At 37.9% G+C, this 27,325-nt stretch overlaps 1 protein-coding gene and 1 long non-coding RNA gene across 3 annotated transcripts in view; both read left to right on the top strand.

The window, feature by feature from the left end:
• The window catches only part of LOC139717018 (activin receptor type-1-like), a 73,002-nt gene that overhangs the window by 16,673 nt on the left and 29,004 nt on the right, over positions 1–27,325 (top strand). The window contains exon 1 of one of the 2 annotated variants that reach the window (XM_071628537.1): positions 5,473–5,962. The exons of the other annotated variant lie outside the window; for it this stretch is intronic. Within the exon in view, the coding sequence (XP_071484638.1) occupies positions 5,935–5,962 (28 nt within the window). The 5' untranslated portion in view covers positions 5,473–5,934. Of the gene's footprint in view, positions 1–5,472; positions 5,963–27,325 lie in introns of those variants that run through there. 2 annotated transcript variants of the gene reach the window in all.
• Positions 19,921–24,018, top strand: LOC139717019 (uncharacterized). Its single transcript, XR_011709938.1, has 3 exons — positions 19,921–20,577; positions 22,096–22,233; positions 22,820–24,018. It is a non-coding gene; the product is annotated as an uncharacterized lncRNA (long non-coding RNA).

The raw sequence follows: 27,325 nt of genomic DNA on the forward strand, positions 1-27,325 counted from the left end.
CGTCTGAGACAAGCCTTTCAACTCAGAGTCTGCCTGCTGTGCTTCAACCAAGGAAGACTTGCTAAACAGCCCATCACTGTTAGCCTCGGAGCCTAATACAGCAACCCCATCATTCAAATCCTTAAAAAAGGTTTCTGCCAACCAAACACCGGAATTCTCCTCCACATCAATATAATCCGCATCATCTTGAACAGCTCTACGAGCCTGAGACCTAGTCACAACACAATCTGGGAAAATCCCAGGAAATTCCTCCTGCAACTGCTCAGTTTCAGCAACCACCACTGGTTTATCCGAAACAACTGGAGACGCAACCACCTTGTCCCCAGCCAAGTCATTCCCCAACAAAAAGTCAATGCCTGCCATGGGCAACTCAGGAACAACTCCAACAGTAACAGGACCAGAAACTAGGTCACACTTCAAATCCACTCTATACAGTGGCACTGACATATAACTGCCATCAACAGTCTGAATCAAGACTTTTGCATTCACTGCACTATCTGGTGGAAAAATCATACCACCATCCACCATCAACGACTGAGAGGCCCCCGTATCCCGCAGGATGACCACTGGCTTACCTGCCTCACCAGAAGTACATGGGGTCACCTCACCATCAAACAAAAAGCTACGATAGCTCTCATCCACCTGTTTCAGCCTATCTTTGAATTTGGGAGACTGACTTTCAATGGCCTGTGTTTCACTGAACGGGACACTGTTTTCGGGTAGGACACTTTTTGACATAACAAATCCCAAGTCCTTCTTTGTTTTGTTTTGCAACTTCCAACACTGTGACTTTACATGCCCTGTCTTGTTACAGTGAAAACATTTGATGACATTTGCACTTGTACTGGACCCTTTGTCAGATTGAGGCTTTGGTGCCGATGAAGTTTCAGAACTCGTGCCTTTTTCAGGACCAGCATTCTTTGGATTGCTCAACTGATTTTTGTCTCTCTTGATTCCAGAGAAATTCCTGAAAGGTGGTCTGTTGTCATTTCTGTGGGTCAGCTCATACTCATCAGCCATCAAGGCTGCTTTATGCAAACTTGTCACTTTGTGATCATCCAAATGTGACCTCACACTGAAAGCAACACTCTTTTTGAATTCTTCCAAAAAAACAACCTCACATAGGTTATCAAAGTCCTGATCCACTTTCAGGGACCTGTACCACCTATCAAACATCATTTCTTTTTCACGAGCAAACTCAACATGTGTCTGGCCTGGTTTTCGGTACGAATTTCTGAACTTGTATCTGTACGCCTCTGGCACCAACTCATAAGCATTCAACACTGCTTTCTTGACTGTAGCATAGTCACGTGATTGCTCTTCAGAGAGAGATGAGTACACATCGGCTGCTTTGCCGACAAACACACTTTGAAGGAGGAAGGGCCAAAATTCCTGTGGCCAGTTCAAACTGTTAGCCACCTTCTCAAATGACACAAAATATGCATCAACTCTGTTTTCTTCAAACTTCGGCACCAATCGAATGTTCTTGGCCAAATCAAATTCAGAGGGAGCCCTTTCACGATTTCCAACAGTCTGTGCATGAGTCAATTCCATCTCACGCAACTTCATTTGCTGCTCCATTTCGAATTTCCTCATTTCCATTTCTCTTTGTTTTTCCCTTTCCTGCATTTCCATTTCCCTAGCCCTTTGCTCTCTTTCTGATCTCATCTTCTCTTTCTCTATTTCCAATCTAGCAAGCTCAAGCCTTGTCTGATCAGAAATTTGAGCTCGATCTTGAATGTCAATTTCTTCTTTGAGCTCCATGTGACCAGCTACTAAGTCAAGGATCTCTGCCTTTCTTACACCTTGTGGAACATCAACATTTAAATGCTGTGCAACAGCGGTCAAATCACATTTGCGTAACCTTTGCAAATCTTTGAGGGACAAATCTGTCCTCTGAACAAATGCCTGAACGTCCATTGTACTGACTGACATTGTCACACTGTAATACACACAATATGCAATTCAACAACCAAGTCAACCGGTATTTTGTCTGTACCAATATTCTGGATTCCGGAACGTTCCAAATTCTAAGTTTTGGCTTAAATTCACTTCTCGGACACAAGCCCCCAATTTTGTTACGACCAAAATCACTCCGAGAATGATCGCACAAAAGAAACAATCAACTGATGTTCAGGCGGTTTATTAACAGTGATATTGTAGGTACAGACTGGTAATCGGTTTCACATCAGTACAATAATGATCAATAGAAACAAATATAAGTCAGTAATGGAATCACTTACGTACGCATTACACGTAATATCCCTGGAAATGTCCAAATACGATGCTCGATGCACAAACGAATGATCCGCGATGCACCGATGAATGATTCCTCTGACGTAACTCCAGAGGCACAGGTTACGATAGTCCACGGTATAGATCCGGGGTAAAATCCACGATATACGTCCACGGCGAAACGTGCAGAGTCCAAATGTTGTGACGACCACATCCAGTTGATGCGTTGAATGATGATTCACTTATATTGTCCAGCTAGGAATCCAGCCCGTCACAGCTTTTCCGTAGCAATGTCCATTGACATAAAAATGGTGTCTATCCCCAATGAAGGCAAATTAATTATCTGCAGGCAAAATGTCTCCCAGGCCTTATCTCCACAAACATAACAGGTCAGCAGGTAACACAGGACTGACTATAACAAGTCGCTTCAGAGCCAGAAGTGACGTAACTCTCAGAGCAGAGGTGTTGGGTACTCTGCCTACTGCAGAATTTCTCTGGCTTATATACTATCCATTCACCCCCTTCTAGCACATTCTATAACTCTCTCCAACCTGCTAGCCAGTCTAAGTTCCAGGAAACCTGGATGACTCACTGCCTAACTATGTACAAAACATCATTGCCAAGAATAACTACCAATCACATTGGGCTACAGGGACAGTGCCTCACTCAGCCAAGTATGTTAGCACTTCCCAGAACTTTCTGGAATGGGTGAAATCATTCTAGATTGAGTGAGCTATAATGTATTTCCTGCTACATGCATGTACTGTATAGCTGCATTGTATACCACCTAGAAAATTCTCCACTTATCTGGTCAGCCTGTATGTACTGTATAATCTATACCACATAGAATGTTCTCCATTAATCTGGTCAACCTGTGTACATACACATTAAAACAACCACGCATACAGTACATCATACATATACACCTACTAGTGTGTACATTTGTGACAACACTTTGTGGAGATACATTGTACAACAACTCCCCAACGCTAGTGTTGGCACTCAAATAATTATATGATGTGTTATGGGTTGGCATTTGGTTCCACGGTATAAATAGAGTTATGTAACATCAGTGGGCAGAAGAACATTTTTTGCAGTCTGACAGGTGTATGGGGAGTGAAAATAGCCATTTACCTGATGTATAGAGGGCGCTGTGTTCTTTTTGGTGATAGGTTGATGCTACACCTTTTTGAGGCAGTCCCTGGGCACTGTCCCGCCTCCCTGGTCTCACCTTCCATCACAGGACCAAAGAGGACCGAAATGAGAGCTGGGCTGGGAGTGTGTGCACAGGTGGTGCCTGGAATCAGGAATTAGGTCATGTTTGGTCTGCAAACTCAGCACCATAAGCCTCTCTCTTGATGGAAGTTATGTTTTTGTTCTATCTCCATGGGTCTGTGTCAGTATGTTTTTAGCACCACATGAACCAGTTCCAACAGTTAAAAGATCCCTCTTTCATCCCAACTGTCAGTAGAGGTCTTTTTCCTCCGCCTGCATAAGTTTTCCTTATCCACACCGTTTGCTTGGGCATAGCTTTGGCAATTAATGGGGCCAAGCTTAGGCCTGTTTCTGTTCTCACTGGCTTTTTGGAGAGTGGGCTGTTGACCCCAATGGTACATGTAGTCTGGGATCACCAGCACCACACTCACGTGAGACTGGCAGTGAAAAAAAAAAATATGTCAAAAGCATTCATGCAGCATGGTAGTAAAGCATAACAACAACAACAACAGCAACAATCAAAGAACTAGGGTTGCCATCTCATTGTAGTTTTCTGACCTATTTTCAATCATTCATTGATGAATGGGTCATTATAAATCTGAAGAAGTAAAATAAGTAGACCTATTACAATTCATTGCAGGTGAATTGTAATGAATGACTTGTGGAATTTGCTAAGTTTGCACATTTTTGCATGAAGGTTGAGAGAACCAGAATAATGTTATGTTTAACCAGTTAATTTTCTCAAAGAAGCTGTAAATGTTGATTTTCTGTGTTACGTTTCTATTCATTGGATGGTTTTGAAAAGCCCTTGACCAACAGTGTTTCTGTGCATTATAACATTTTGCTGAGAGAACGAAAAGTAATTTGTGTGACTCCCTGTAACATTGCAGTGCCGCATGACTGGTGCATTGTCACTCTGCCATTATTATTTTTCCATGCCATGCGTTGCCACAGCATGATTGTCACAAACATATGTGCTCATAGCCACAGCAAGGTTGAATCAGAGCTTGGAAAAGTTTCAGGGGGCCTGGCTAGCAAGTGTTACATGTGACTCACTCTCACAATGGTCGTATGACAAGGTTTTATTAATGTTACTCCTTGGAAGTTTTCTTTGATAACGTAAGGAGGAAATTAAATCCCACATCACATAGATGAGTCCCATGTTCCTTGTGAAGAAGTAAATAGATAAGTGTTAAAATATGTCAATGAGAAATATATCTTTGACTGTTGCTTGAAAAAAATAATCTGTTGTTTATACAAGTCTTTAAAAATTGTGAAATATGTATACCTATGAGGATAGTAGAATGATATGTAAATTTTATTATTTCTTGGCATTTGATCATAAAGTAAGAAACACATACATGTACATGTGGTATAAAGTAGGTTCTTGGGGAAAAGAATGGGCTCTAGCGTAGAATGTAGGTGCAATAATAAGTTGGGATGAAAGCTCTTCATTTTGAAGAGTTTTCTCTTAATGAGCAAGGCACAAAGATGAGGAATCTCCATGGAATGTTTATTGGTTCAGTGTTTGGTCAAATCTCTGTCAAATACTTCTGTCAATACACACAAGATATAAACTCTTTCGCATACACAGCCCAACACAAACAGAGAGCTGAAATGGGGGTTAACAGAAGGGACCAAAAAAAAAAGAGGAAAAAAAAAGAAAGAAGAGAAAGCCTGAAAGGAAGGGAAAGAGGGGACAAGTTTGGGATGTTGAAATCTAGGCTTTAATGTGTTTGCAGGACCTTACATGGGTCTTTATATGGGCCACAATCATCAAATTTGAACTTGTTTGTCTGAAATTCTCATATTTTCCTCACACCTTGCCAGTTGGACTCCTGTGCAAATTAGCAAACTTGGCATTGCCCCATTTTTGTGGGTATAGATAGTCTTTGAAACAGACCAGTTCTGCAAATTTTGTTCTAGAAAGCTTACAGTAGGATCATCTACAAGATAGGAGTGATGACATAAAAGCATCTTTATGATAAATGTTGTGTGATGAACTGCAAGTTCACTATTAAACACTCCAGATTGAAAACACTCCTATATTTTTTCTGAAATAAAAAAAAAAATGCTCAGAAAGAACTCTACTTGGCAGTTATGACCTTCTGTAAATGTTAGAATGTAAACCACTAACCAGCCAATCTCTTTGTTATCATGCGAGTTGAGCATTTGGCTCCTAATAGAACACTCAAGCTAGGAGGAAAAGTCAAAAGCCTTTGGCAAGAGACTAGTGGTGCATAGTCTGCCGTAGGAAGGAGCTGTTTAACACCTAATTTCTTGCGTGTGAAAGCACCCAACATGCACCACTCTTTGCTGTGATACCTGGAAGTCTTGTCGTATTTGCTGTGCCTGTCCGCTGGGGCGCTGGTTGTTTTCTAGTGGGGGATGTCGAAGTTACTTGTGTTTTGTTTTGTCACAAGTGCAATCGCTATTGAAGGACTTGTTTGTGAAGATTAACGTTTGTGTTTCCTGTTCTGCATCATGAGTTTATCAGATCATCTTGGGAAAAGTGAGTTTGATAATTTTGTACAAATATGTATGTTTCCTGTTCATCGTTCTTTCCTTTGTTGAGAATGTGAAGTTGTATTTGGTGTGAATATGATAGACATGTAACTTCAACGGGAATGTGCTTTATGGTAGAAATTTGTGTACATTTGTACCTGTGTCGGAAATCATTTTCTATTTCGTGTCTACAATCAAAGTGATACTGAAGTGTCCTCAATCAACTTTATGCTTATATTACACAAATATTCAGTTGATCATGTTCATGGAATGTAATTTCTGTTTGCATCACTAGTAACATCTGCTTTATGTCGAATGGCCCATAATTTCTGATAGAACTTGAGAGATTTGATGCAGGACTACTCTGTTCACTAAATGTACCATCTACTGCACAGTAGCATTAAAATTCTGACATGCAAGTGCATTGTCAAGGGAGATGTTGGTGGAGTAGTTTGTTACAAGGAAATATCAAAAGTGTTGAGTAGATATGACATGAGGAAAACATAATTTAAAGGAAACTCAGAAGACAGTCCAAATTAATCTACAAAGGTACAAAGTGTGTACATTGTATGAGCTGTTACAGGTTAAGAATCATTGTCAACTGTTTTATGACATAAGACCAGTTTTCAGCAATATTTTCATATTCCCTTTCCAATTATCATAAGTATAAAAGGTAATGATTTTTATAGTGTCTCTATATTATTTTCTTTCTTGACAGCACAATTAAGGAAACCCACTAATATTGCACATCATTCATGATATTAACCAGTTGCAATGTTTGTCAAAAGTCAGTTTGAGGAAGAATTTTCCATTCTTTCAAGCTAGGTATTTGTCAGTTTGGTCTTTTGTTTTTCATCTCGTCAGAATGTTACAACATTTGTATGCAAACCTACTTGCAGTACTGGGTGTTATAAATCTGCACGAAAGTCTGGGGTCCCAGTAATACAGAACAAAACGAAACAAATACATGGAATAGCCCTTGTACTGTACAGTACATCATGTACAGTGTACCTATATAGCCTACAGCAAGTTGACAATGTCCCATTGTCCAGTTTGTTGCCAAGTTCAGACAAAGGGCAGAGGAGATCCTTGTTTTTTAAAGGAATGTAAAATCCTTCTGTCTTCCTGTACCCAACCACTGGGATTTTGGTAAGTCCTGTTAAAGAAGCCTGATTATAAATAGTTTGTCGACATTCCTGTGAAGACTGCTAGAACCCTGAATACTTGTGCCATTCCTACTGTACATGTACATAAAGTGGTGTCAACAGGGTGCTTGTATGTGGAACACGTATTGCTGTATAATTATTAATTTTTTTTTTAATTTGTAAATTGCAATGATTGTCATAATGTATATGTAGGCTTACAGACTATGCATGTACCTACCATTTTACAGTACTTACACGAACTTTTACCGATACATGTACATGTAGTAGTCATGGTTTTAATGACGATGGTTTAATGATAATGCTGACCATTTGTGACAAAATCACCATATGGGAATATAAAACAACAACAAAAAGAAGCAAAGTGATTTATCTTTTATTGTAAGATTTACAAATGTATTTATTCATGTTATACGTTGTAGTCCAGGTGCTAAATTGCATATAACTTTACAAAATAAATAATCATGCGCAAGAGATCTGATGCCTATACCGTAACAAAAGTAAGAAAACTTAAATGAATTCAAAGTAATCATTTATATACCTGTAAATCGTGATAATAAGAGTTTTTTTTCATGAAATAATGCAAGGGAATAGAACTTTACGAGGATTTAGTTGTAGCATATACTTGAACATTTCTTATTTTGAGCATGGGATCAGGATTTGATCATATACAAATATCAAGATAATGAAGAGCAGCTAAAGCTCAGGGGATTAGTTGTTGTTCCTTTGTAGCATCAGCAGGGTTCTTGTATGTGAAACACATAATTACAGAATTATATCTCCGCCAAGGTAGGAAGTTATGTTTTTGTCAGCATTGGTTTGTCTTCTTGCAAAATAACTAAAATAGTTGTGAGTGGATTTTGATGAAACTTACAGGAAAAGTCAATAATGACACAAGGAACAAATAATTTCATTTTGGTATAGTGATCTGGGAATTTTTATGAATTTTTGAAGGATTTAAAAAAAAAAAATTTGGAAATACAATTTGCTTGATCAATGAACTTGGGAGTTAGAGCTGAGCGTGTTTGAGGTTTGCATATGCATGCTCTGCTCGAGGAGCCGTGCAGCTAGCAGGAAGCTGCTGAGGTAAACACTCTTAATCCTTTTTTTTTTCTTTTCTTTTTTATTGCTATCATCGTGAAATTGGGCAATTTTAAGCATGCATGCATTGGTGGAAATGAGCTGCTTGGCGGCAGTCTGCGCTCCCTTAGTGCTTTTTTAGTTTTATTATTTGTTCATATTTTATTTTTGTAAATGACAATGATTGCTGTTCTATATATTTTTCCATACTTAATATAAACTTTTACTGATAATTGTATAGTAATGGTTTTAGTGACCATGATTTAATGATAATATTGACCATTTATGATGATATTATCACAGACTCTCTGTTGGCTAGTAGGCTATGGGCACTTTATCCTCACTGCCCAGTCCTTCTATAAAGGGGAGTTAAAGCCATCCAGTTGTAGATTGCTTATTGTAGACACTTCTGTGTTTCCTTAATGGCCACGCAAAATAAAGTTAAACACACTTAATCATACAATGTATGGCAAATTCTCAATCATTATTGCATTAATAGGAGATATCAATCTAAAACACAAGTGCTCAGCAGATGTGTACCCACAGTGGGCACAAAAAACGAGCCCATTGTGATCCACTCGGGGGGGGGGGGGGGGGGGGGGAAGAAAGAGGCAATATTCCAGATCAATGATGAGGGATGGTAGTCAGTCAATATTTCATGGTTTTATGACTGCTTAATTGAGTGATTGTTGGGCATTGGACACATTTACCCCACCCAGACTCACAAGAGCTTGATGATAAACAAAGCACCATGATGAATGAGAAAGGATGGACTGCAATTATACATTGTATACCACAGCATTGCTTCACTGCCACTGTTTGTTTTATTCTGTTTTATTTTTTGAGCAAAGCCATGGTATCGTGCAGGATGTTATTACAGTATGCATTAAAGATACCCTGTAATTGATAAAGTTAGGCACAAACAACCTTTTCATTTTTTTCTTTGTTGGAAATGATGGAAAAATATATGCTGAATTGTGAAGTACGCCAGCATATCCAGCATACTTGATAGTGAAGTTGTTTCGTAGTGTCTGATAGACTAAACTCTGCTTGGACTTCTTGTGTGGTATTTCAAGGGGAGGGACAATTTGAATGTTATACCTATGCATACTTAATTAATATTTTCACTAGTCCTTTATTCCATGCCGACAAAATGAACATCAGGTCTCTAATTAGGCCAAAGATATATCCTACAGTGTGTTCATGTACATTTGCATATCCAATGCAATTATGAGCTCTGTATCGCCCTTTACCCACCTCCTAATCTGTCTATGATGAAGGTTCTACTGTAATACCATCTGTGACTCAAAATGCCCTTCAACTTATAATCCTGTTTTTCCTAATTGGAATGATGGGGAGGGAGTCTTAAAGGGATTGTACAGTTATGGTTGAGACCTAATTTCATGTTTCTAACATTTGTTGGTGAGATAATGAGAAACCTCTTATAAAATGTGAAAGAGCATGTAATTCTATGAGGAATTCAACGTTTATTTGATGAAAATTGGTTTTGAAATGGCTGAGATATCAAAAAAGACCGATTCTAACAAAGTGTGGGACCCACACTTTATCACAATCGCTTTGTTTTACTTTGTTTTTGGATGTTTCAGTCCTTCCAAACCCGATTTTCATCAAATAAACTTTGAATTCCTCTTGAAATGGTATGCTCTGTACTATATCATGAGTGTTTTCTTGGTATCATGCAAAAAGTTAAAAGCCCAATTCTCATCTTTACCAAAACTGTACTATCCCTTTAAACTAAGATTAACTCACCATGATTCAAGGTAGAAATTGTTCTTTTTTAGGAAACCCTATTGCAACTATTTTTTTGTGATCTGTTGTGTAGTGTTTGTAGTGTGAGGAATTGAAAAACTGTCACAAGGCACTGTATTAAAGCTAACTCAGAGTTTGAACGTACGATTGTACGTGTATGTAAAGTACAGTTTTGTAAAGCATCATCAGTGCCTACATTTTGGTTTTCAAAGTACTACACTTGTAGCATAAATTATTTCCAGTCTGGCTGTTTGAATTTCATTGTCGAAATTGTCATACATTGTATATTTTTAAAAGAGAATCATTACTGCAAATAAGAGCTACAATGTAAATCTCCATGCCTATAGATGCAATCTAATCTTTAAAAGGTTGGTAGGAGAGAACAGGTACATTTTTCATAAGCCATCATTCCTCTGCGTTCACATCCCATCTGCCCCCTCCCCAAACATTGAATATCTGTCAACATTCTGAAGCACTTAAACAGTGTCTAATTCATTAAGTGAAAGCTTCGCCAAAGTTTGCTGGTTAATAACCCCACATCCACTCGCCCAGGATTGGGAGATCTTACATTGGCTTGTGATTGTCCTTGGTTGTATAAGAATGGACTATTGATCCCTTCCTTTTTTAGATGCAGGAGACTGAAGAACTCTATGTGTGGTTGTGCATGATGGCTTCAAGAATTTAGAGACATTCAAGATTCCCATTAACCCTTTCTGTGTGGAGAATTTTGGTTAGTGTATCCTATGCTAAGGGGTTTCCTGTGTCAAGCAGCACTCAAAGCACATAACGGGATAAAAAAGTTGCTGTATCGTGTGTGTGTCAACACTGCAAAGTAGACAAAAATTCCATTACATTTTAACCCGTTTACTAGTAGGATGGACTGATTTTGCTGCAACATGCATTTCCCATAAACACCTGCCCGAGTATATTTGGGACTAGTTTTCATCAGGTGAAGAACTCACATGCTGTTTTGAAAAAAAGGTGTAAGTAACTGTCTCTCACAGATCCTGATGGGCAATAGGCAAAGTTACTAAACACATTCAAATGTATAAATCTGACATGTACATTAATACTTACTGTACATGTAAGGCCCCTGAGCACTTGATTATTTCCTTACAAAGCTACAACTCTTTCATTTAAAAAAAAAAAAAGGCATGCGAAGTACTAAACTGTGTCGCATAAGAACAAGCAAATTTAACAGCTCTAAACGAAATTGCTATGGGAAACTAGACAATAAAGGTAGACTCTCGGAAAGTAATGTGATTATTTGTTGTAATACAAAATAAGAAAAATGTGTGCATAGTATGACATAATTACTCTGTATAGTGCATTTGGGTGTGTATTGAATGCTTTCATATTTTGCATTGAGTTTCGTAGTAATCCCAAGTCCTACTAAGCCAGGCATACTCTGCTATCCTTTCTTTGTAGTTTGCAGAGGTCCATTTCAATTCTTGATACTCACTTGCTTCAGTGTCTTCACTTATCTAATCTAGCCAAGCCCAGGAGGTATGAAGAGTGTACCTGAGCAAAAGCTGACCAAAGGCTGAGCAAAATTAGTATTGTTGTAATGAAATCCTGACCATAATTCATGGAAGTCATTATTCGAAAATGTATAATATTCCTTATAACACAAGAATGATGCTCTACCAGCTTGAGTAAAGATGCCAAATTCTTAGCATGAAATTTCTGATGTGTTGATGATTATGAAAGATTCAAGTCTTAAAGTTCATTTATACCCATACTAATTCTTACTGGTATTAAGTGTTAATTTATGTATTCATAACAAAGTTTTTGTAATTGTTAGGCCACTTATCCAAGTATTAATTTAAAAAAACTGACTTGGATATGTGAATAAACAGCCATTCTCAACAAACTTTTCCTGATTTTCCTGCTCACCCTATAGTTTACTGAGGTCTTTAAAGATGTGTTTATCAAACCATTCATCCATTCATACACCATACTACTCCTTCAGGTCTACACCTGGTCCTCCCCTCTCCCCACCTTGTTTTCTTTCCCTCCTTGTCTGCTAAGCAGGGTGTGGTCGATATCTCGTGAGTAGCAGACACTTTGGCACTACTATTGTATTAAAATAGCATTGTTCTATTCTCCTTGGGCCTGCTTCCAAGAATGGGTCCTTTACCTTCATTTCAAGCATTTGTATTTATTGTTGCATTTTACATTAAGCCTATGTACCTGAATACTGTACTTGCATCATAGTGAAGTCATGAGGGGGAGTGTTTGTCCCCACAAAAGAGGAGACAGCCACCAACCCCCCCCCCCCATCACATTTAAGGCTATAAAAAAGGGAAAAGTCATATTAAGTTGGATTTCACTGAATAAGAATTGAAGAATTTTTTTTGAATGTCATGTGTACCTTACACTGAAAATGCAAGTGAGAAAAGGGGCTGAGGATAGTTCTGGATTTAGGATAGTGCAGGGCTATATTGTATGGGACTAAAAAAAACCAAGTGAGAAAGGGGCTCAAGACTGTACATCTGTGTTTACCAGCCATATTGATGAGGAAGAGATGTCTAAAAATGTGGTAGAAATAGAAGTCCCCCTCTTGGCCCAAACTAAAACCTGCCTCACCTTCTCATGCAAACAATGGCACAGCTCTTTCCCTATCACACCGCATCACAATGGTAGTGATGCTGCGCCCTTTGAAGCGTGCAGATTATACAGACGTCATTAAGACCCTTATGTCGGGTAGCTGTCAGCAATTGACCACTGCTCTTGTGACATCAGGGATGAGGCTGGAGAGGCGTGTGACCCAGAAAGAGCCCAAGGATTTAGAGATAGGCCACTGGTGAACGTTCTTCATGCATCTGTCTCTGCTAACACTCAATTCTGTTTTGAAACTCTCTGTCACATAAGTGCTGCATCACTTCTGCTATTTCAGTTGACAAACTATGAGAGGAAGAACGTGGCTAAGAGAAAAATGGAGAGACAAAAATAGACCCACAGCTCGTGCTGACACAAAGGCCAGTACTTCAGTAGCTCCAGCATTGTATCTGGTTTCTCCAAGAACTGAATTATGTCCTTGTTGAGAAATGCTATTCCTGCACAGAAGATCTTTATACCTACAAGTGGCGAAAGTATTCATCTCTGTGATCCAGAGCAAAGTAAACTATAATATTTAGGTTGCCTACTGCATATAATGCTTTTGAACCACTTTCCCTTGGATGGCATGCTATTGCTCATGTTTCCATCAGCTTGAGCACTGCACAAAGCCCTGTGGATTTCTTCCCACGTGCACAGACAAGCTGGATCACATGGTTGTGAGGCATACGAGCTGACAAGAATCTGGTTTGCATTGGCCTGAGACTCTTCTTATGTCACCATTGCTGTGAGGGACTGCTTTGTTTAGGATAGTGGTTTGAATAAGTGTGAGTTACATCATATTATATTAGCTATATTATCTCTCTCTCCTTTCTGTGATGGGAGAACATTTTTTATGCAGTTTGATGTTAGACGAAGTGCGTGGTTTCTTTACTGAGCTGGCATGTAAGTGGGACCAATTGTCTTACTATTGTGTTTCAATATTTATTTGTTCTATGACTGTTTATGTATAATACCACACCAGAGACAGGAATTCCATTAAATCTTATTTTCATATGCATAGAGAAATCCTTTGTTGATACGTTGTTGAGAGATTGTCTTCTGCCTTGAATAATGCAGATGTTTAATGCAGTTGTGTTTGATGTTCTTTTTATAGCGAAATGCAACTTGCTATTTTTGCCATTTTCTGTTCTCTAAGCAGTTATTTGTGGCTATTGTGGAAGTTGCATTAACCTTGTGCATACTGATTTAGCATGCATGGCCATCTTATAAGACGAACCTGAAATTCAAGATCATGTTTAGCTCTGGTTCAGTCGCATTATCACACAAACAGTCATTTCAGCGGAATGGAAATGATCCTGGATTTGTCATTCTGTAAGAGGGAAATCCCTAGCGTCCAGGGAAAGGATTATTTCTAGCAGATTTTCTTAGCAGAGCTCTGTCGCTCTGGCTTACAAGCTGCATGCCAAACCAGACAATCATTTGCTGTGTTTACTTCCTGTAGCCCCTCTCACAGTCATTTATAACTCCATGGTTGTTAATATATGAACTGAAGTTCTAGACAACATGCTTAAAGGGGAAGCAGCCTTTGCTTAGCAAAGAACAGTAAGGGCCTGACAGATGGCAGTATGTGTACATTTTGCCTACAATCTTTCTTACATTTTCCAAGAGATTTGCCTTTGTAAGCATGCCTTAGACTGTCATCAATGTAGAAGATTTCTGCATAGGTGTGAGTGCTCCTTTTTTTTTCAGGGGGGGGGGGATGATAAGTATGGTGCACAGTGTATCAATAACTTTGTAAGATGGTATCTTTCTAGCACTCTCTGAATAACTTGAGCTGTCATGAATGTGCAGATAGAGAAATGCACAGTACATGGCATGCACAGAAATACATGTTCAACTATGTGCAGAAATTACCAGTAACACTAATGATATTCTGAAAACCCACAATTTAATAGTTGAAGTCCTTGGTATGATAATGTATCGCTGTTATTTGGACAGGTTTCACATCAAGCACATGCAGGAATTTGCCCCAAGCAAACCTGTATACCTTTTATGTGTAATTTATTTACTAATTACTAGACACATACACACCATTGTTTACCAGTATAGAGCGGGGGAAAAAATGAAAACAACTCCATGAAAAGAACATATGAAGAATATTGTTGGATTATGACCAGGAGAGAAATAATTTCAGCTGTTTCTTGATCTTCATTAATAAACATGCATGAATACTGTCGCTTCTGTATAGTTACTTGCATGAAGAAAGATTGACTCCTCAGAAATTATGTAAGAGAACAACTCTATTTTACTGTTGTAAATATTTCTGCAAGAAATCATAGAGCTAAGCAAACAAAAATCTGCCAGTGATGATATGACTTTGGACATGTCATATTTTCACAGGATCACTGAGATAATCTGACAGGCTTTAGTACATCTTTAAAGGTTGTTGTTTGCTGCTTCTGTTGTTGTGCTGTGGTTAAGGGGGGAGGGGTGGCATGAGATTTTCCACTTTTAGAGGAATGTGATAGGAAATGAGAGTCGACAGTTTTGGCGTGGCTGCAAGCATCCTGGACTCATTTGCAAGTTGCACAGCAGTTGCTGTAACAGTCAAGAGAGTTTGAAGGGGACTTTACTCATAAAGTGAAAGGATAATGTAAAATGTTTTGTAACCTATTGCGACTGACAATATTTCTATGGGCATTTCCACGGTAACTCACGTTACATTTTGAACTCAAAATTAGGTTGTTGAGATCAATATCCTTAAAACCTAATTAGTGATATGAGTTACTATATGCGAATGAGTATCATGCACCTCCATCCTACCTCACAGCAACATTACATCCACAGACTCTTATGAGAACTATGAGAAAAAACACTACAAATGTCGGTAACTCACGTTACATAATTTGGACATGCAAAAATTTGGCATGTCTTATATTCAAAAGTTTCCTCAAACAAGAAACAGAGGGACTTTAAAGTCTATTGTGTTAAAGTCATGGACTAACAACATACATCACCGAGTATGGTAAAAATTCAAATTGTCTTACATTCTCCAGGTATCGTCATGTGAAGCGGTAACTCACGTTACGGTAACTCACGTTACAGTTTGTCCACATGATCACAAGACGATTTTTTGTCTTAATAATCCAAAGAAAACTTACCAAGACAACTTTTTTTTTCACAAACAAACTCCATGAATAAAGAATCTAAATTGATTTGAACATTGATCTGACAGTAATTGATCCCATTTTATCCATGAGATTACCAAAAGGCAGGAAACTTTACATTTAGAATACCAACTTGAAGATGAATTTCATTTTTAATTGAGTCGTTTTCCAAGCTTTCATTTGTACTGAGACAAAAATTGTATTCAACAAAATGATATGAAACAGAGTCTATTTCATTATAAATTACACTCTTTTCCAGTTAACAAATGCATCAGAAATTGAGGATTTAATTGAGAATTTGATTTGATTGTTTTTTTTTATTTTACTAGATTTAAATGGATTTCAGGCTATCTAGATAAAACAAGTCATTCATAAACTATTCCATTTAATACACTGAGTCACGAGACTAGAGACCTGTACATGTACATGTAGTCTGTGGAGAGTTTAAAGGTTCAGAAATGAAATATTTCAATAAATCTTTTATCTTTTAAACAATGCAATTTATATTCCAATTATTTGATAATTGTTTGATTCACTCAATAATCAATTGTTTGTATGTTTGATTTGTTTACAAATTCTTATACGAAACTGGTACAGAAATTAGACTTGAATTACAGAAACTGCAGATAGATTTTAGCAATCTGCTACCAGTATTGATCAGTTTAATAAAACATGTTCATAAATATTTTAGCCTTAAAAAACAATGACTTTGGTCTATGAAATGTCAAGTAGCCATTATTTAAATTGTACATACATGTAAAAAGTAAATACCAGTATTTTCTAGAGTAATCAAGCAGACTGAAGCAGTAAATCCCAATGAAAAACATGAATAGTAAATATTTTGTGATCAGGAGGCTAACTATTAATATCACAAAATGTTGATAGTTTGCTTTAAGGTACATGACTGTCCAGCTCTTAAAGAAAATGTCTGATAATGAGGTTCACATTCAACAAGTTTTTGGTAATAGATCAGCATGTAAAGTAAATTATAGTAAACATGGAAAAGTTTCATTGTAGGATTTTGCAACAATATAGCTAAAACCTCAGAGTAGAATAGTATAAAACACATAAGCGTGTCAAATTCACAATGTTCAGTTCTCAGAAAAAACAGCAGGAAGCGAGCTCCAATCTTAAAATTCTGTTTATACATGTAAATGTTTCAGCCTCATAAACAATGGCTTTGGTCTATACAGGTACATGTAGGTATAAACTATGAAATGTCAAATAGTAATCACTTGAATTACAAAAACAAGAACTTTTTAAGAGTAATCATGCAGTGATTATCCCAATCAGGAGGCTATTAATAGTTATCACAAAATTTTGATAATTTGCTGGAACAAGGTCCATGCAGCTTTAGAAGAAATGCCTTTTAACAACTTTCATAACAGATCAGTATGTGTCCTGCACTGTAATATTATATAGTAAATATGGAACAGTTTCTTTCAGAAGTTAACATGTGATGAACATGTGTAATTAATACATTGTACATGTAGACCAGTTGGTTTGGTGATAGAGAGAGACCAAGAGAATAACAATCTACTGGAAATAGAATCTTAATACAAGAGTTCAGTAATCATGTACTCATTGGTTACTTACAATCACAACCTTCATATCATTTCTTGGTATTAAAGAAAAATCATGTCGGTAACTCACGTTACATTGTGGTAACTCACGTTACATGGTAACTCACGTTACAATTTCAAGACCTCTGTTATGAGAATTTGAAGCAAAGACTATAAGTCCCATCATATTTCTTGGATGTGTGCTGCATAGTTATTTGATAATCCAAAATACCATGTTTTAGTTGGGCATAGTAAAATTGCTAGGTTAAAAAGTTCATGTTTCGGTAACTCACGTTACAGCAGCTTCTCGAGCTATGTAAGAGCACGCTGGTGTCCGAAGTACATATCTTATATCGAGGTCTCCACTTCATTTTCTGCTAGATTAATATATTTTTGATTTGTAAAACCAAGCAAAGTTTGATTTGAGCCTCAAATATAAAAAATAATCACAAAGAGCAACAAAAATGCATTTTTAGGGATTTTTAGGTCAAAAAATGCTTTCTGGCTTCAAAAGGAATAAAAATGCACAAAAGAGAACTTTTCTTAAAGGTAAAGTTGGTTTCACACACTTCAAACTATGGCTAACAAAGTAAGATTATCAGTTGTCCTGAAATATGCGGGTAAAATTTTGGTGGTCATGTCGCACAACTCACGGAAATGCCCCTATACCTCTTCAGGATGACGTAAAGCGAGTTTTTATCAAGGAAGTTGCATCAGAAATTCAAATGTAATTTAAAGCTCATTTTCTGTGAGGATGGAAAGGGAATGTTCAGAAATATAGTGTAGAGCTTGCCAAATCTACCTTTCTGGAAATTTTGCATGTTAAAGGGACTGGGGAGGAGTGTTGGAACCCAAAATGCAAAAGTGCTATTTCATGAAGTGAAACAGGCAAAAACAAGGACCAATGCCTATGAAAGGACTAAGCAATGAAAAAGAATCGATGAAAAATACGGCATTATGAAGATATCTATGATTTTTTGAAGAGCGTTACATGTAACGCTTGTCAAAATCACGGGGGATCGGCTTAGAGGCTCTCCGTTCAAGTGTTGTTTTTTCCTCCCTCTTTTGTCCGATTTTGGCACAGCGTTAATGTATTGCCTTCTCCTCGGCGAAAAGCAAGCCCAAGATATCGCCGCGATTGCGAGGCGAAACCCGGGTGCCTGTTCACTGGCTAGCGAGCGTTATCGGTGCATTTCCCGGGATCCGCCCGGCAGCTAGCTAGCACGGGTCCGCTTGAACTCTGATCTGCTGGCTGCGTATAAATACCATCCACACTAACAATGGAGCCGCAGGAGGAGAGCGAGAGATCTGTCTCCAAGAAGAGGAAGACCATGAAAACCAGTGACAGAGTATGGAGATGGTGACAGAAAAATAAAATGTAGAGTCCCAATTCCCCTCAAGACACTAGAAGATAAGGGGCTGAACGACAGAGATGTCATTTCACTTCGGCTGGATCGGTAATAAATTTGTGAAACTCGGAAGACCTCATACTTCAGAGTTCAGTGTGAGTAGGACCTATAACAACTGTTACAGTGTTAGTGTTGTTAGTGTAACATTAATTGATAGAGATGTCACTTAGAGGATCTACACACACTATTGAGTATTGGCCTACTATTTAGTAATACTGATAGTAGGCCTAGATTAGTAATTTTGTTAGGTGTCCTATCCCCTATGCCACACCCTAACATTTTTCTATTAAACTAAAAGATATACTTATAGGCCTATCAGAGTTTGCCTGAGATTTTACTCACATATGTGGAGAAAGGGTACATGCAGATTCACAAAAAGGTGTATTCAGAATGCGATTGAGGTATGGTAGGTATCCTAGACCTATGTATTTTGAGACCCATAATTTAATGACATGAAAGTAGAATAGGGCAACATAATCCAGAATACGGTAAAATAGGAATTCGCGTATCTACATGCAAAACACTTTATTAGCGTGCCATTTCTTAATGTTAACAGCGATTTATGTGTAATTAATAGAGAAGCACATTTCAAAAAGGAGAAATGTTGAGCCAAATTTGGGATGTCATTCATATGCAAAAAAATTTCCAGTTATGGTAACTATACACAGCCCAGTCGCTGTACGTACGTAGCGACAGGATTCGCACAGTGTACTTACAGCGTGTACATGGTCGGGCTACAGCTATAAAATGGCAGAGAAAAAGGGCCTAGGACTAGGAGTGGTAGACGCTGTAAGTACGCTGTGCGAATCCTGTCGCTATGTACCTACGTACAGCAACTGGGCTGTGTATAGTTACCATAACTGGAAATTTTTTTGCCTATGAATTACATCCCAAATTTGGCTCAACATTTCTCCTTTTTGAAATATGCTTCTCTATTACACATAAATCGCTGTTCACAGTAAGAAATGGCACGCTATTTGTGTTTTGCATGAAAATATGCGAATTCCTATTTTACCGTATTCTGGATTATGTTGCCCTATTCTACCTTCATGTCAAATTATGGGTCTCAAAATGTCGAAATAAGAAAGTTACGACACTCATCAGAACTGACGTTTGTTACAAATTGGCGATAGGCGAGAAATCCAATTTTACGAAACGACACTGAATGAATGAAAGTGTCAGCGAATCTGGTAACTCTCGGTTTTTACAAAATACTTTGTGGCTGACTCAACTGTGTATATGTTGTCATCACAGCTATGATCGGACCAAAAACGTGAATTCACATGTTTGGTAAGGTACCTTGTTATTGTCTCCGGTACACATGGCATTGCAAAAATGTTGATTGAAGTGTATCTATTGTGCGTACATACATAAGTGGCTAATGGCGTATATGCATTGTAGCGCAGTTCACTCAGTCTCTATAGTGTAGTGGTTAATGGTGTATGCTTTGTAGCACAGTAGGTGCTAATTGTTGAGAAAGGTCTGTCAGATATTATTGTGGGTATCTTTTGTAGGGCAACAGCCAGCATCGCATTCAAGGACCATCCTGACTAGGCAGCTCAGTGAAGCCAGTGACAGCCCCTCTGGTCAGTTGAGACCAGCCCTCCCAGCTACCCAGCTTGATGAAGCCAGTGAAATTCCCTCTCGTCAGTTTTGACCAGCTACCCAGCTCGGTGAAGCCAGTGACATCCCCTCTCATCAATTGAGACCAGCCCTCCTAGCTTACCAGCTTGATGAAGCCAGTGACATTCCCTCTCGTCAGTTTCGACCAGCTACAATGTAGCCTATACCCGGCTTGGTGAAGCCAGTGATGTCCCCTCTCATCAGTCGAGACCAGCCCTCCCAGCTTGATGAAGCCAGTGACATCCCCTCTTGCCCATTGAGACCAGCCCTTCCGTCGGTACAAAAGGTTTGTACAAACTAACTTTAATTACCTGGTACTATTTTAATACACCTAGATCCAACAACTGTTTTGAACCTGCAAATGAAAGTTAATTTGATATTTAGTACACAAAACATCAATAAATTGTTAGATAACTCTGTGTTCTCAAACGATGCTGTTCTTATTCTTGCTGTAATTTAACTTATAACATTTTTTTTTTTTTAAAACCCAAAGCTGTGGTAGTGGTTAATAAGATTATGGTTGTCTTGATCATTACTTTTAGGGTTACAAGTTACATAGTTTGTACATTGCAGCCACATATAGGCCTACTATATGATTGTATGTGGAATTATACAGACCCCCAAATCCCTTGCATGTGGCTGGATTGAAAGACATCATAGGCCCGATGTGAGGTTGTATACACAACATATAAATAAATAGGGCCTACTTTGTAGATGGGTAATTCCATGAAGTTGGGGCAGTGTCCATGTATGTAGCATCGTGATATTGACAAAATACATGTCAGCATAACTCAATATCAATTATGCTATACATTTATTGTTTGTAGGCTTTACATTTGCATTGAGGCCACACATTTTCCTGGAAATTTTGTGCCATTCAGACTCAATTTTAATGAAGTTATTAAACAATATGTAACACTGTGTCCTGGAGCATCATGACATGTCCACGTAGCATCGTGATATTTTAAAATTTGGTCCAAAGAGACAAATTATGGCAATGAGCTTGACCAAAATTTGATGCAATATGCATATTTACAAGGTATGAATAAGATAGCTAAATATCTCAAATTTCCTGTACACAGTTTCAATTTTAAAAGAAAATTACAAAATGTATCACGATGCTATGCGGTGTCCTTTTTTGTGTAAAACTGTGGAAAGGAGAGTTAAGATATTTAGCTATCTGACTAATCTAGTAATTATGCATATTATATCAAATTTTGGTCAAGCTAATTGCCTTAATTTGTCTTTTAGGACCAAATGTTTACTATCACGATGCTACATGGACACGTCACGATGCTACAGGACACCATTACATATCGTTTTAATAATTTCATCAAAATTGAGTCGGAATGGCACAAAATTTCCAGGAAAATGTATGGTCTCAATACAACTGCAAAGCCTATAAACAATACATGTATAGCATAATTAGTATTGAGTTATGCTAAAATGTCACACTTCGTGCCCCAACTTCACAGAATTACCCAGATGCACAATGAGAGGCTGAGGTCATCCCGACGTCATGTGCAGTGTCAACTCATCAAAAATTTGGCTAGGGTCTCTGTAGGTCTTATTTTCCTTTTTGCTATTTAAGTTCTACAGTAGACAGTCTATTTCTAACATATTTCATGGAGTTTTCTCTGTTGCATGTATGTGAGCACTACAAGATAAAGCTACCTGGTAGACTCTACACTGAAATACATGGGATAGCAAGTTCTGTGACTAAATTTACAGATTGGTGAAGAACTAACGGGACTATCCTAATTGTAAGTCAGTGTTAATGCCTTTCATTGTGTCTGATATACAGATGAACTCCAGTCCAGATGCCCCTGTGAAATGGAAAAAGGACAAGTTCATGAATGCCGTTGCCTTCTCCAATTAGTTGTGGAGGAAAATGCTACTCTGAGGAAAGGACTTGGGTCAAATTGAAGTGGATCAAAACCTGGTGAGAGTGCTGACAGATATTGATTTTATCAGAGCCTGGGCAGATGTAAGGAGATAACAGGTTACTGTAAAAGTGGATATTTTAGCGCGACTAATTTTTTGCGGTCGGCGGGGTAAGAAGAGTTTCGCATGTTTATAGTTCCGCGGAATCAAGACATCAACTACTTGAACAAATGGCGAGCAAAAATATTCGCATGCTTTTATTTTCGCGCTAGTTTCGGCTTACGCGAAATGCGTGAAAATGTCAACCAACACCGCAAGAAATTTCCACTTTTACAGTAGATGATGAAGACGTCCCTTTGGCATGCATATTAGGGAATTTTTATGTAAATATCATAAATAAAATGAGCTATTTTCATTGGACTTTCAGCATATAACATAATTGCTTTCATCAGTACTAAACTTGTCATTGCTTGAATGATAGTCTTTAAAGAGAATATTTACTATGTGTATTACTGAATAGTTAATTGAGTCTATATGAGTAGTAAAATAATTTTTCATTGTAAATGTGTAGTAGTTACTTTATTACCAACATTCAGTCATTAGATGAGAGATCAATAGAATGTGCTTGTTGGCCTCTATTGCAGTGGAACAGCTAGCATCACATCCAAGTGCCATCACAGATATCCAGGTTGTTGAAGCCAGTGACACCCCCTCTCGCCAAATAAGACTGCCTCTTCTAGGCTACGCAGCTCGGTGAGACCTGTGACGTCCATCTCGCCAGTGGAAACCAGCCCTCTCTGCCACCAAGCTCAGTGAATCCAGTGACATCCCCTCTCATCAATCAGAACCAGCCCTCCCAACTACTTAGCTCCATGAAGCCAGTGACATCCCCTCTCATGTTCTTCTTTGTGGCTGGCAAATGTTTGAAAACTGAACTTGGATGACTTCAATATCATAATTATGTTGAGTGCATCCAAGTGATGGCAATGATAATAGCTCTGACACCAGTTCTTCCTGTAAGCCTACTGTCAATTTATGCCTTCATTGTGTATTATAGCAAAAGACATGTTAGTAATGAAAAAGCTGCACCTTTGTACCAGGATTGTTGGGGATTCTGATAAATGCACATTGAACATGAATAACATCAATTCCAATCATAGACTACATTCATGTGATGGCAGTGATAACTGATATGACACTACATTTATATCTCTGAACTCTCTATTTCTGTCTTTCCTGTGAGGTAACAACAAACATGTTAGTACTCAAATGTGTGAATCAGAATGAAACAGTGAATTGATTGCCTGGAAAATTTGTTCTTGCCCCATGTAGCAAGTAGGGAAAATAAATCCTGTAAACTCCTAAACTGCATGTGCATTAAACTGTTACTGGAAACTGAAAGGGCTGCAATATCCAGGCACAAAGTGTTTTGTCCTTTTTTTTTTCATTTGGTCTTTTTTCCCCCTGTGTTTCCCAGGTGTTTCAGAGGTGAAAAACTACAATTACTCCGTTACGATAAAATATTGCATCAGTGTTTTAAAGTGAACTTAAGCAGGGCTGTCATGCACAACAGTGTACATCACTGAAGGGCCTTTCACACATTTCATTATTGCTCTAATTATTATTATTATTACTACTACTACTATTGTTGTTGTTGCTAATTTTTTATTACTATCATCTTCATAATGATTATTATCCTCATCATTTATGTGATCACTGATATCATGCCATGTGTTACATTCAAGTGGCACAGCAGGTCCTACACAGTAGCATTGTCCATCAGCATTTTGGAAGACACTTTTTCAGCACAAAATTTTGTGATAACTCTATCAAATCACATTATTATGAGGACAATATTTTTGTGGTAAATGGAGTTTGTGCCCTTGTAATATTCATTGCATCTATATTTTGTGGCCAAAAAAAAAAAAAAGAAGTATGAATTTTGATAAACAAATGTGTTGGAAGTGCTTCAAACAAGATGTTCAGTTTTCATTCACATAGATATAAAAATACATTGTAATATACATTTTGGTAGGTCCCTACATGATGTTCTACTGATATAATTGTATATGCTCAAACCCTAAACCAATTGTGTTTTGACAATGCAATATGTAGAAGGTCTCCACACTGAAATAGTATAGTGTTCTTTGTACTTGAAGTCATTAACCCTGTGACATTGATTCTTGGACTTTCACTTCAATATTTTTTCCCTGCAAATGTGCAAGTTATTTGAAAGTGGTTGCATTTGTAAGGTTCTTTAATTTACATGTTATAGTATTATTATCATAATTGTTCAATATGATAGGAGTATAATGTGTAGATGCCCAAATTGACTAATGACAGAATGCTGAGCAGTTTCTTTTTTCTTTTTTTTTTCTGCAAATGATTACCTTACCTGTGTCAATTGGCAATCTTTGCTTTACAACTATTTCTATTATGACATTTTATATTTAAAAGATATAGGCCTACATGCAAGTAGCCAGCACAGATTTGTTATCTCTACATTGTATATCACATCACATTACTGTGAGAGCAGTTTCTAAATACATGTAGCACATTTGCAATTAGAACCTGTGCTCATGATGCAACACCAAATGCAAATATACATGCAAAGATAAAAGAAAATGTAAGGTCAGTGTACCCTGGTACACACAACTTCTAATGTAGGTCCCATGTACACATGCAATTTATATGTGCACATGAAATTTGTATTTATGCATGGTAGTATAATGTAAGTGTAGGGATTTATTTTGAACCTTTTATTATAAGTGTATCCCCCCTTCTGTTATTACAGGTACCACCCCTCTACACATAGATACGTCAACCCACACATACAGTAGTACCGGTATTCACATCCACAGGCATCCACACACCCCACCTACAATTGTATCACAGACACACCACATATCACATGACATTTTCCACTCTTTCACTTCTCACCCATTGTTCCCTGTAATACTGAAATCATGCCTAAATCACCCAAGCCTGCACATCATTTACATATTATTATGAATATTTAGTTTTAACCTTTGTTTCTTTATTTGCATGTTCTGTTATGTTGATTTTGTGTATGCATGAATATTTATGTAACAACCCACATTTACATGTAAACCCATGCCAAATTATGTGAAGAATAAACTGGCTACAAGTTAGTTAGCCAGGGGACTCCTTCCAAGTAACACATGTGTGCTGCCCTAGTTTGCTTTTAGTGTGATGAGTGCTAGAGAGCTAAGTGAACCCTAGCCCTACATAAGTAATGTGTTAGATTTAAATTCACTGAAATATCACAACAAGATATTACCTGTGTATACAGGCCTAATTGTTAAGCATCAATTTACCAATGAGAAAAAAATGTGTTTGGATGATAGAAACCTAATCAGGGTTCTAGATAAAAACTGAGTGAATGTTGTTGACCTATGTGGAAATAATTGACTTGAACAGATTATTCCTTGTGTCTTGATTTTCTCCTTGTATAGGTGAACAAGACATTGCATCATGCATGGTTGCATTGTACAATGTGTATGATAAATAGGAAAATGTATAAGATAGCCTCAGAAATTGTTGGATTGGTTATTAGACTATTACAGGTATCACATTATTCAGTCTAGAAGACTGAAAATGATCTGATCCCCAACATTTTTGTGTGTATCTGTGAAATAATTCCAATTAACCCTATTTATACAGAAAATAGGTAGGCCTAAGCCATACCAATGACCAACTTTCTAACCTACAGTGTAGTATGTGCATGTGTCAATTGTGAAGAAAATCATCCACAATAAATGTTACAACTATTAAAGTCACATGAAATTACGAATACATGACAAGTTGTACCGGTAATAAAAATGAACTATTGGTTAGTTCCAATGCAAGTTTAGATATAACATTGTACCGGATACTTCGAATTCTCTGGCCTACTCGGTACTTGTGTTTCAAATCTTTGAAGAAAAAAAAAATGGGTTTGCCATGAAGATTGCATTGAATTGCATGTACATGTAATAACACAACCCGTTTGTGTTTCATGTAATAATTACATGAATTGTAAATTATTGTAAATTGAGATTTCGTTGATTTTTTTTTCTACGTAGCCCGACCAGACGCCGTGCGAAGCACGGCAGTTACTGCGTACATGGTACCGACCTAGCGCTGGGCCGGCTGTGTCCGTCCTTACCCGGAAAAGTTTCTATGTACGTACACACACAGCCCAGTCGCTGTACATATAGCCCGCCCGGCGTCTGGTCGGGCTACGTATTACTGTACCGCATTCACCTATCCCGCTTTCGGTACTTCTCAACGAAGAATCTTGTAATAAATGGAGTTTGATGGCTTTTAGAATACGTAGCCTACCAAGTCTTCCGACGATAGAACTAGCTCTCATAACATCTTGGAAGAAGGACATGTGAATCAGAGAAGGAGGAGTCCTTTGATTTTAGGTTAGCGCTCTCATCAAATGAAAACACGCAAGATCGTACAGCAGCTCGAGCTTAGAAGCACTAGCACTGGACACTGTGTATGATGATGCGAGTTATGGCAAGTGAAGTGCGGCCAGCGCTCGCCGCGCCCATAGGCACAGCCAGCCGTAGAGCTAGCCACAATTGCTCTACGTATAACTACTAGTAGTTCCGCAGCTCACTCGGCATGTTGGCTTGATTTCGCTGTAAGTTGGCTTGATGTTCGCAGTCAACAAGCAGTATTCTGCAATTCAAATACGTATCGCCATCGTATCGAAGGGTCTTTTTCCAGAAAAGTATGTTTTGTTTTTCGCTTTTTAAAACATTTGAGAAGATTCCGATTTCCAAGATATTTTCACACATGTTAAGTTACATATCTACCTTTCATTTTATACCCAAAGCACCTTCTCTTTCGCATGTTTTGCACAACTGAACACTCATCCCCAGTCCCTTTAATACCACAATGTACATGTATCTATTTATGGGACAGAAGTGAAAGGAAAATATTTTAGGATCACAGATCAACAAGTGACTCTCTGTAGTGTGTATGTGTGATACATAATGTAGATGGGAATCTGAATGTAGCGTTGGAAACAGGCTGTGCTACTTTGTATGTTCTGTTCAATAAATGCTTTATATGTTGTATGAAACACAGGCTTGAGTGTTTGGTTTTTCCTGACATTCATGTTGTGAATTGCTGCA

The sequence above is a fragment of the Diadema antillarum genome, unplaced genomic scaffold (assembly GCF_040938485.1).
Source record: "Diadema antillarum isolate AM-2024a unplaced genomic scaffold, OU_Dant_1.0 scf00000071, whole genome shotgun sequence".
In the NCBI taxonomy this organism is placed as follows: Eukaryota; Metazoa; Echinodermata; class Echinoidea; order Diadematoida; family Diadematidae; genus Diadema; species Diadema antillarum.